Source organism: Ipomoea nil, unplaced genomic scaffold (genome assembly GCF_001879475.1).
Source record: "Ipomoea nil cultivar Tokyo-kokei standard unplaced genomic scaffold, Asagao_1.1 scaffold0317, whole genome shotgun sequence".
In the NCBI taxonomy this organism is placed as follows: Eukaryota; Viridiplantae; Streptophyta; class Magnoliopsida; order Solanales; family Convolvulaceae; genus Ipomoea; species Ipomoea nil.
Genome location: NW_017616745.1, coordinates 1,110,001 through 1,121,752, shown reverse-complemented (window position 1 = coordinate 1,121,752; position 11,752 = coordinate 1,110,001). Strand labels below are relative to the sequence as shown.

Genomic DNA, 11,752 nt, shown 5'->3' with positions numbered 1-11,752 from the left:
TCCAGCATCAGGTCGCTAGGAATTTGTTGAGTGAAGGTCAATGGACGCAGAAGGGTTAAGTCTAACACCAGGTGATTAATTATTAGAGAGATTGGATGTTAGATGGAGATCTGAAAGGCTAAATCTGCTAGAAACGTAGCCATGCTTCTCAAAAATGTAGTATAGTATATATAAAGAAATAAAGTTTGGTGTTTACTACGAGCACTGCTGGAAATTATGAAATTTCCGACCACCTGAAAATTATTTTAAATCAAGTCGAAAGTCTTGTTCCGATCACTTTTGGTATCCGGAAAAACCTTTTGGTAGGGAATATCCCGACCGACATAGCTTCACCACGACCGAGGAGTCTTTGTCTCTTTCTCCTTGTCTTTGCAGGTAACAGGTCGGGCTCCACGAGAAGAACCCGGTCGTAGCCCGACCGGAGTTGCCCGAGCGACGGTGTCGACCACCGAGCGGTAGCCCTTGGGCGAAAGAGCTGACGAAGGACACGTGGCGGCTCTTTACATCGACAGGCAGGGCACCCGGGAGGATGACACGTGGTGGCTACGTGGAGGACATGCTGAACGGCTGGAATCCTGTCCCCGGCCTAGCAGCTATAAATACCCACAGTAGCTACAGTGTAAGGGACTTTTGGACGATCGATAGGTTGTTATTAGAGACTCCCGACCGCACTCAGTCGGTACTCAGAGCAGCCAAGTAGATTGTACTTAGGGCCTTTACCGGGATCAATAAAGATTTTGCTTGCTTTAATTGGTCTCGTGTTATTTTATATTGCTTACGTAGAATTAGCAGTATCACCTTTGTTGCTATTTCCGACCACTTTTTACTTTCGACTTGATATAAGATCACTTTCAGGTGGTCGAAAATTTCATAATTTCCAGCAGTGGAGTTATAACGTAACATTTCATTTGATCCTAACAATGATGATGATATATATGATATTGCAGTAGATTTCAGCAAATACCTTCCACTATACAAAGCTATATTGGCAGCAAATTGGGAGGAAGCTCAAATCTTCTTCAACCAAGACCCCACAGCAATCCAATCTCCTCTCCACCATGACTTAGAAACTGCATTTCATGTTGCTGCTAAAGCTGGTAATGCCTCCTTTATGGAAAAGCTTGTAGCAATGTTGGGAGATGATGAACCGCTGATTGGCCTCAAAGACGTCTCTGGCAAAACCCCACTTCACGTCGCTGCCTCGCAGGGAAACGTTGAAGTGGCGGATATCCTTGTTCGGAGGAATTCTAATCTCCTCTATCTTCACAACAACCATGGTTTATTCCCCATCCATTATGCAGCTCGGAATCGTCGCAAAAGCAAAGACGCCTTTCTCTATTTCTTCAGTCTCACTAAGGCTGATGAAAACGGCCACCCTAATCCATATGCAGGCTCAACTGGTGCGGCTATTCTTGCTAACTTAATTGAATTGAAATTCTATGGTACGTACCCTCAGGCCACCTTTTAACTTATCTTATTTAATATATGTATGTATATTGAACAAAATGAATTGAAATACAGATGTGGGTTTGATGCTGGTTAAAATGTACCCTGATCTGGGCCGCCATAAGATATTGAATTGGGAAATAACTGCTTTGGGTGCCATACTTAGATACGACTGTCCTATTATTAACACACGCACTCTAAGCCATTGCCAAAGTTTCATATACTATTGTGAGTAACTTTCCTTTCTTTTCCTTTATATATTTTTAGGAAATGGTTAAATAAGCCCCTAAATTTTACTCGAAAAGTCAATTAAGCTCATAAACTTTTTAAAGTTGTAATTAAACCCACAAACAAACCATTGTAAAACATTGATGTCTATAAACCAGTTTGTGACCTACAATCTATAGCAGGCCATTAGGATTTCGGTGGCCCTCAAACCAACTCTAGCGACTTTTCGATCAAACTTCGGTGAACCAGCAAGAAGGCGACAACCAGAAGGAGACCAGTCCGGCATTCTTCTCCAGGAAAAGGGGTTGCCTTATCCGGCAAACCAGAAGGCGACCATTTTTTGCCGCCTTCTCCGGCTGACCAAAATGTGACCATCTTTTTTTTTTTTTTCCTTCTTCTCCGGCAGACCTGAAGGCAACCAAATTTGGTCGTCTTCAGGTCTGCCAGAGAATGATCGCCTTCTGGTCCGCCAGAGAAGGAGACCATATGGTCGCCTTTTCCGGCGGAACAGAAGGCGACCAAATTTTCGCCGTCTGCTCTGTCGGGAAGGCGACCCCTTCACTCGGAGAAAAAGGTGTGGTCTCCTTCTCATCGTCGCCTTCTCGCTGGTTCACCGGAATTTGGTCGTTTTACGCCGAAATTTGGTTGGAAAGTCGTGGGAGTTGGTCGGAGGACCGGAACCCTAATGACCTGGTATTATAGGTCATAAATAGGTTTATAGACTTCAATGCACTAAAATATTTTGTTTATGAGTTTAATTGTAACTTTAAAAAGTTTAGCGGCTTAATTGAGTTTTCATGTTTAATTAAGGTTTGCCGGACTTTAATCCATGTTTAATTAAGGTTTTTCTTTTAAATTACTTCATAAAAACGTACGAAATGTATGTTATTGCATGCATGCAGGTGTTTCCAAGAGGTATGTAGTATGTATGTTGAAGAGTGTCGTTGTAAACAAAATGGTGATGCACCAAGAAGCACTGAAGCTTCTTAAGTGCTTGTGCGATCAACTCAAAACCCTAGACGAAACGCAGGTGTGCTCACTGGCATTGGATGCAATATTTCTAGCGACAAGTTTAGACATTGGTGATGTTGTTCTAAATATTGTGGAAGCATATCCCAGGATGGCTTATTTGGTGAACCAAAGAGGAGAGAATATACTTATGGCTGCAGTCAGGAACCGCAGCGAAAATGTGTTTAACCTTGTTTGTGGAACCACTACACTTATGGATATTTTAGTGGAGTGTAATATAGCCAACAATCAAAATAGCATTCTGCATTTGGCTGGGAAATTGGCACCTCCCCACAAACTCAATCTTGTTTCTGGTGCAGCTCTTCAAATGCAACGAGAGCTGCAATGGTTTGAGGTATATATGTAGGTCATAATCTACGTGTTGATATACCCCTTATATGTTTTCCCCAACCCTTTCATTTTTTTTAGTTGATGCAGTAAACTCTTGCTAGCAAAAAAGCATAAGGTAAACTAGTCGAAAGCTACAGGCCACTCTCATTGTTAGGAGTCAAACTTGTAATATTGTAGTTACTAAATCAACCCGTAGTTTGTCCAGTTAATTAGGTTGGGGTTGCTGACAAAAAACGGATAGATCTGGTCCATTAAAAGTTATAGATCTATGGTCAGATCTGGTTTATTATCAAATGTGCAATTGTGCTATGTGTAACTGCAGTTGCACAATTGATAATGACCAGATCTTACCATTGATCTCTCATTTTTAATGGATCAAATCTGTCCACATGAACTCATGGGAAGGGTTATACTCATTTGATTATATATATATATATGATTCATTTCATTCCATATATATATATGTAGGAAGTGCAGCAGATCTCACCATCAATATTCCTGTCATTTCGAAATAGAGATGGCAAAACTCCGAGTATGGTCTTTACGGAGGAACATAAGGACTTAAAAGAGAGAGGGGAGAAATGGATGAAAGAGACAGCAACTTCATGCACAATTGCAGCAGCCCTCATTGTTACTGTCGTCTTTGCAGCTGCCATAACAGTTCCTGGTGGCAACAATGGTGGAAATGGCATCCCTATCTTCTCCAACCACACTGCTTTCACAGTATTCGCCATCTCAGATGCTGCATCTCTCTTCACATCAGCTACTTCCTTGCTCGTCTTCTTGTCCATCCTAACTTCGCGCTATGCAGAACAAGACTTCCTATATGCTCTTCCCAAGAGATTAATCATAGGCCTCTTCACCTTGTTTTTCTCCATAATATTTATGATGATTGCCTTCTCCGCCACAGTTTATCTGGTATTTGGTCGTAACAAATCGTGGGTTCTTATTATAGTGGTCGCACTAGCATGTTTCCCAGTCACTTCATTTGTGCTTCTTCAATTCCCACTGCTTGCAGCTTTGATATCATCTACTTATGGGCCTGGCATTTTCAATAAGTGTGACATTCCCCAAATGTTATTTTGACTTGCCTGCCACTCATAATTGCTTGATAATTAAGTGACAAACTCTAGACTTTATTGTAAGGATAATTCTTATTCTTATAATATTCTCACACTTTCAAAAGTAGATTCACTTTCACATCATTAAATTTGTATATTTTTTACTATTTTTTCTACATCCTACAATACTCTCTCACTTTCAAAAGTTATCCAACTTGCATTTTATATTATAAATATAATAATAAAGATAATAAAATAAAAAATAAAAAAAGGAAATAAAAGTCAATTGCAAACTTGCTATTATAGCAAGTTTACAAGTCACATAAGCTAATAAAATAAAACAAAAAAAAAAACAAAAAAAACAAAAAAAACAAAAAAAAAATCTACATTACCTTCAATTATCATCTTGAAAGGGGTTCACTTGCTGAGATGACGATGTCTTTATGGAATTATTAATATTAATAATATTATTGTTATTGTTATTGTTATTATTATGCAATTTGTTGGTGAACTTATTGGAAATAAACTTATAACTTGTAGAAACCAATTAGGGATGTAGATTTTTGTTAAGAATGATTGTGATAAGCCATGAAATAGCTTATATTATTTGTGCTTTATATATGCTTGTTTTTTGCTTAAATGTTATGTAAAGGAAGGTGGAACAATTCTTAATTTGGTGTATTTTTTATTGAAGGAAGAAAATATCGAGTAATGATGCAAACAAGTATGAAAAGAGATTAATCTTGAAAAAAATACAAGACATTGAAGTAAAAGGCAAGAACCCGTGGCAGACCGTAGAACAAAGAAGTAGAATGGTACGTATGGATTTACTTATAAATTAAACACACACAAATTTTATTACTTTATCTACAAATTTTATCTTCAACAAATTTTTGAATTTTTATAATGCTCAATTTCTTGCTATTGTCGGTCATCTAGATCAATTCTCTCCATCAGTCCATCCACATGTTTCTTATTTGATTGTTTATATATATCGTTCTTTATATATTATTTTAAAATATTAAAATTTGTCTTTATATTATAAAATTAATAAATTTATTTCATGTACTATTACAGATACAACAATTGAGTAAATAAAAAAAGGTTTGTTTCTCTATCAACGACCATGACCATCACCTTTCCAATGGATGTGACGGCCGAGCCTTCGTCGTCATCGTCCATGACATCATCACGAACAGTGTGCCTTCGTCTCCCACTTGAAAATATCAATGTTGAAGAGATGATATGATAATAATTACTCCATCCCTAAGTCCCTAATTGTTGTCACGTTTTTTTTTTTTTTTTTTTTTTTTTTTTTCTTTTTTTTTTTTTTACGATTTTTAATGTAACAAAACAAATGTTATTAACTTTTTAATTTTGTCCGTCACAAGTAGGTGTCATTTATACAAAGTATATTTATACTTACTTCATAGTTTAGAATTTTGAAAAAGTCAAAAAAAAAAAAAAGAAAAAGAAGAAGATAAATTAGAGAATGTAGAATGAATGAATGATAGTTATGTTAATTTTAAAAAGATAATATTATTTTGAGACAAATTAAAAAAGAAAGTAATACAGATAAAATTAGAAGGAAGTAATTAGTAATATAATAATCTTGAATTATTTTGGAAAGAATAATCTTGAATTATTGAATGATGAACTCTTCTTTTTTTGTTTATTGGGGTCCTTTCACCTTATCGCTTTTCCTTTTTCTTCACTTTTTTCTCTTGCCAGGCTGCAGCACATCATGCATTGAGGGGTTATCTTCCAGCTGATGTTTCATTTCATGAATAGCAACTCTTTATTTAATTTAGGAAAAACAACATTTCCCTAAATTATTTCACTTTGATATTTTATTATTAATTTAAATAGATTTAGTCCCTTAATATTGATTATGTATGTTGCATTTTTAATTCATGGTGTTATATGATTATCAAAGTCTGATCCGTTTACAAACTCTTTTTTATGAGTTTATTTTTGTCACTTAGAACAATATTCATTATTAAAATTTTAATTTCTCCATGTATGGACGTCATTTTTAATTTAATAGTGAATATTGATTTTAAATGATAAAAATAATTTCATATGTTAAAATAGTTTAACAATTATATAGTACTAGGTACTAAAAGTGTAACATTATGAATAATTAAGGGGTTTAACTTTGTTTAAATTAATTTACATGGACTAAATTTTTAAAAGAAAAATACTTCAAAGGCTAAAAGTACCGTTTCCTTTTAATTTTTTTTTTTTTTTTTGAAAACTGTTTCCTTTTAATTTATGTACCATTCAATTTTATATAATATTTAATCCAATATTAATGTGCAAAATGTACATATTTTAAAATTACATTAAAAATATCATCAAACAAATAGACACAACTTTAAAAATGAGAAGATGATATTAGAAAAAGTTTTTAAAAAAAAATTGACAAAGAAATATAGAGGTGGGTAATGTTCATCTTTTAGTCTTCCCCCAAGTCCTCCACTGCACCCTGTCCCCTACTTTTTTTTTTTTTTTTTTTTTTTTTTTTTTTTTTTTTTTTTTTGTGGAACATGTCAATTTTTCGTTTCTGGTTTGTTGTTTTCTACTTTTGTATGTGGAAGACACAGTACACTTATAAAGTACTGACTACCGAGTATATACATGTGCTTTAATAATTCATGTGTCTCCTATGTATAGACTTGGTCACGGATTGGTTTTAATTGAAGGATCAAAACTGAACTATTATATTGCAAATCAATTTTGTACCATAACTGTACAAACCTTATGGATAAGGTTTAAAGGTGAAGAACTAAGATTATGGTTTTAATGTATGCATGGGGCAAGCGTAAGATTGGGACCTCACAGTCAGAGTGAGAATTACACTCAATGTGGTGGGCTTTTTATAAGGACCCAACATTGGTCCTCCAACTTAAAAAATCGATGAGTTCTCTCAATATACCCATCAACCATCATGTCAGGCCATGGCGAAAAGGGTCACCAAGGCAAAATATGATGAAAAAGGCTAACTGGATAAAAGTGAAGGTGTTAAAAAAAAATTAATTTAACCAGCAGTTCATGTACCGCCTAGGAACTGTATAGTAGCAATAATTGAGTTATAATTTGTGACAATAATAAATCATGAACCAATAGTTCTAAACCGAACCGAACCAAACCAGCCTGAGGCTAAGTCTCTATATATATATCCTCAGTCTCTATGCTTCCCAATACAAACTTGCAATTAAGTTTTCAAAGTTGAGATCGAGTAAATTTGAATCGATGGCTCATCCGAGCTCTTGTCATGGCAAAGGTATGATACTATGCATGGTATATACATATAGATAGATTATTGTTTTTTTTAATATAATTTCAGTATATATGCATGTATTCTGATGATAGCCTAGCCTGCAGATGATGATCTTGAAGCAGGTAATTATTATGTGGTTGAAGAAGGCAAATATTTGGGATTGTACAGAGCTACAGTGCAAGGAAATTGGGATGAAGCTCAAAAACTGTTCAACCAACATGACAATAATAATAACAATATTGTTGTTGTTCCTCTCAACAACAACTTAGACACTGCACTGCATGTTGCTGCCCGCCGCCATGCTTCCTTAACCTTTGCAGAGAAACTTGTAGAAAAGTTGCCTGCAGATGATGATAAAGAAGCTCTTCTTCTCAGAAACCGGAAGGGCCTAGCCCCACTTCACCTTGCTGCCCGTTATGGTTCCCTTGAGGTGGCTGAAGTTCTTGTTCGGAGGAATTCCAGTCTCCTCTATAACACCTCAAAAGAGGGTCTTTTCCCCATCCATTACGCAGCTCGGAACACTCTCAACAAGGTGGAAGTGTATCGGTATTTCTTGGAGGTCACTAAGGATAATGAAGATGGGGAAGCTAATCCATATGAAGGCCCAAGTGGTGCCACTATTCTTGTTAACTTAATCAAATCTAAATTCTATGGTATTTAATTTACTCTCTATACGTGTTAAAGTTAATTTTAAGATAACCAGCTTGGTTGGGGTGAGTGGTCGTGCACTCTCGTCCCTTAAAGAGAGGTTCGAAGTTTAGACTCCCTCTCGTATGAAAAAATTAATCAGGCACATGGAGTAGTCTGAGTATGGTACGGGTTTAAAGTGCCTCCTACCGTTAGGGCACGGCCCGGTGTGGTACGGGTTTAAAGGTGTCTCCTACAATTAGGGTGGCCCGATGCAAACGTGGAGTAGTCTGAGTATGGTACGGGCTTAAAGGTGCCTCATACATTTAGGGCGGCCCGGTGCAAATGGGGAGTAGTCTGAATATGGTACGCGCTTAAAAGTGCTTCCTATAATTAGGGCGGCCCGGTGCAAATGGAAAGTAGTCTGAGTATAGTACGAGCTTAAAAATATCTCCTACAGTTTGATCGGGCCAGCTAATGACATCTCGTGGTGTGACAAAAAAAAAGAAGTTAATTTAAGATACCAATGCATTTATATATTGAGGTGTTACAATTCATTTATTAATTTTCAGTGGAGGCAATGGAGTTGGCTGATAAATACCCTGATTTGACTCTTCATCATCAGACACTAGACAATGATATATCACCTTTGGAGGCCATAGTCAAATACGATTATCCTATTTCCAACAAAGCTAATCCATGGCATTGGCAAACTTCAATACAGTATGGTGAGTAGTATAGTTATTTTTTGGTTATATATTTGGAAAATTTGCATCTTTTGAATTATACCCAAGTTTCAACTAATTAGATCTGTCAGTTATGATTACATCTGTTTTTACCCCTCAATTATGACTATCTATATCTGTTTTTTTATCCATCCCTCAGTTGAGTAAAGTGACTTGTTATTAGGTCCCCGATGTTAAGTTTCTGTCTCAACCTAACTAAATATTTAAAAACCTTTTAAAATTAGAAAGTTAAAGTATGAAAACCCAGCAATACAAGATTCAATCCATTGTAATTTTTTCTTCTTTTAATTTATCCACTCCTCAAAACCTTACTTATTTTATGATTTTTGTGTACACTTTTTAAAAAGTTATGAAATCAAGCTATGACTCTACACATACTACATATATACCATGAAGTTTGTTTAATTGCCATGATTTCATATATATGTTTTTCAGCGTTGTTGCCGAAGATCATTGTACAAGAAAAAATGTTGAAGCACGACCAAGCAGTGGAGCTTCTTAAATGCTTGTGCGATAAACTCAAAATCCTAAATGGCACACAAGTTGCCTCACTTGCAAAAGAAGCAATAATTGAAGCAACGTACTTGGACATTGAAGAGGTGGTTCAAAACATTGTGGAAGCATATCCTACGACGGCTTATTACCAAGACAAAAGTGGTCGGAATATACTTCACATTGCAGTGGAGAACCGTTGCATCAATGTTTTTAACCTTGTTTGTGGTCCTGGTCGAACAAGTGTGCTCATGCATGATTTAGTAGATGAAAGAGACAACAGTGGAAACAACATTTTACATTTGGCTGGGAAATTGGCACCTCCATGCAAGCTAAATCTTGTTTCTGTTGCGGCTCTTCAAATGCAATGGGAGTTGCAATGGTTTAAGGTACTACTTTTGAACCATCCATCCATTCTCAAATTAAACACTTGCATATGTTGCGGTCATGTTAGATATAAATACATCTAACAAAACTTATTACCAAAAACCTAACCTCGTAGTATAGTAGGAGCGAAAGCAATATTAGAGATCTCTGCTAGCTAAATTGATATAATCTTAATTGTGTTGCCTCTAGACAATAGAACTGCAGGGGAAAGATTAGACGTTTTGTTCCACACTTACCCAGAACTTTAGATGTTGTGTTTGAGATTATTCTTGAACGAACAGTGTGAATACCATGAACTGTATATAGGCTTTGTAGTGTTAGTTGGATAAACCAACAACTTCTAAGCATTCGATTCAACCAAACTACTTAATAAAGGCCTTAATATATAAAATATATTATACTGGTAAATCATACATTGTAAGCATGAGAAGGTGTAGATCAGAACAGTGTGTTGTAAAAATTGTCCTAGGCGCTAGGTGTCCCTAGATTGAGGCGATTTCAGCCCTAATGACTTTTAGTTGGCTCACAGATTAACTGGCCAAGTAGGCACCGACTTGGCCAATTAAGTTGAGTGCCTAACTCTACCGAGTCGGTGCCCAACTCGGCCAAGTTGGCGTTCAACTCGACCTGAAGTGGTTTTTTTTCTGCTCGAGTACTACTCTTCTAAATTTTCCCAGCCATATACTCAACTAACCCTCTAACATATGCAGTTGACAAGTTTGGGGATTATAACAGTCTAACAACTTCTAGCCTTTGAATGAGAAAAGTAGAGATAGATGATATACTCGGATTACTCGGCTGCCTGGCGCTCCCTGGGCTAGCGCCTAGCTAACGCCTTCTGCAACATTGGATTAGACTAGACTGGATTAGCATTTATGTGATTGATTCATTTTAATTTGTAGGGAGTGCAAAAGATTGCACCACCATATTTCTCATCACTGAAGAACAAAGATGATAAAACACCAGCGATGGTGTTCACGGATGAGCACAAGGCCTTAAAAGAGGGAGCAGAGAAATGGATGAAGGACACAGCAACTTCATGCACAATTGTGGCGGCGCTCATTGTTACTGTCATGTTCGCCGCCGCAATTACAGTTCCAGGCGGCAGTCACGGCGATTCAGACGACGGCTACAGTGGTACCATTACATTCCCCGTTTCAAATATATTTAGCCAAGGCTACAATACTGCTAAAATAGTTGCACTTCCCCGTGGCAAAAGTGTTGAAGACGAAGACGAAGAGGGCTCCCCAATCTTCTCCAGAATGAATCCTTTCCCAGCTTTTTACATTTCAAATGGGGCATCTCTCTTTGCATCCATTACTTCTCTCCTGCTCTTCTTGTCCATCCTAACTTCACGCTTTAAAGAAGAAGATTTCCTATATGCTCTTCCCAGGAGACTAATCATAGGCCTCTTCACCTTGTTGATCTCCATAATATGTATGATGATTGCCTTTTCCACCACGGTTTTTCTTGTGTTTGGCAGAAAGAGATTTAAATATGATGAGGAAGAGGCTGCAATTGTTTTGGTTGTAGTCTCATGTGTGCCGGTGGCTTCATTTGTGCTTCTTCAATTCCGGCTCCTTGTGGCTTTATTATGGTCTACTTATGGATGGGGCATTTTCAATAAGCCACGTGCCATTCCCCAAATGTCATTTTGACTTATTAATGGCACGTGAGACTCGACCTCTAGTTATTGTTATCAAACTTCACCCGTGACCAACTGAGATGTTCATGCGGACTACATGCATGCATGTTGTATACTTAGCTTGTATTGTTTTTTTTTTTTTTTTTTTTTTTTGGAAAGTAGCTTGTATTGTTGTTGTATAAATAAGTCAAGTTTTTTTATACTCGAATTTGATTTGGTTATTCTCGCATTGACCTTGAGTCGTCTAGATAATTTAACTTTTTAGTCCAATTAAGTTCTTTTCCGATAGCCAACAGCTTCTGCTCAGATGAAATGTAGTGACCTCTCTTATATGGGAGGTCATGAGATCGAGCTACAATCTAATAGAGTCAGTAGCATTCAAAAAAAAAAAAAAATTCCATCCCAATCTCAACAAATTTATCTTATTTTATTTATATAATTATAATAACCTCAGCTCTCATCCTTAGCTTTTCCTGTC

The 11,752-nt window shown here is 36.7% G+C and overlaps 2 protein-coding genes across 3 annotated transcripts in view; both read left to right on the top strand.

Annotated features, from left to right (window-relative positions):
- Positions 1–926: 926 nt before the first annotated feature.
- Positions 927–11,752, top strand: part of LOC109165530 — a 52,581-nt gene continuing 41,755 nt past the window's right edge. The window contains exons 1-3 of the mRNA XM_019314338.1: positions 927–1,442; positions 1,522–1,674; positions 2,577–3,037. Coding sequence (XP_019169883.1) covers positions 1,112–1,442; positions 1,522–1,674; positions 2,577–3,037 — 945 coding nt within the window. The 5' untranslated portion in view covers positions 927–1,111. The remainder of the gene's footprint in view (positions 1,443–1,521; positions 1,675–2,576; positions 3,038–11,752) is intronic.
- Positions 7,252–11,503, top strand: LOC109168118. Of its 2 annotated transcripts, none has more exons than XM_019317166.1 (5): positions 7,252–7,380; positions 7,482–8,030; positions 8,577–8,732; positions 9,186–9,631; positions 10,532–11,503. In XM_019317166.1, exons 1-5 carry the CDS (start codon positions 7,350–7,352, stop codon positions 11,285–11,287), a joined length of 1,938 nt encoding a protein of 645 aa, XP_019172711.1. In that variant the 5' UTR covers positions 7,252–7,349; the 3' UTR covers positions 11,288–11,503. The 2 variants fall into 2 exon arrangements, with proteins under 2 accessions (XP_019172711.1, XP_019172717.1); XM_019317172.1 differs by having other exon boundaries at positions 7,255–7,380; positions 7,475–8,030.

Bases quoted from the DNA above. Each gene is read 5' to 3' on its own strand.
- LOC109168118 (XM_019317166.1), top strand. From the start codon at position 7,350: ATGGCTCATCCGAGCTCTTGTCATGGCAAAG. The intron at 7,381-7,481 runs GTATGATACTAT...CCTAGCCTGCAG, and splicing joins GAGCTCTTGTCATGGCAAAG to ATGATGATCTTGAAGCAGGT. The intron at 8,733-9,185 runs GTGAGTAGTATA...TATGTTTTTCAG, and splicing joins GCAAACTTCAATACAGTATG to CGTTGTTGCCGAAGATCATT.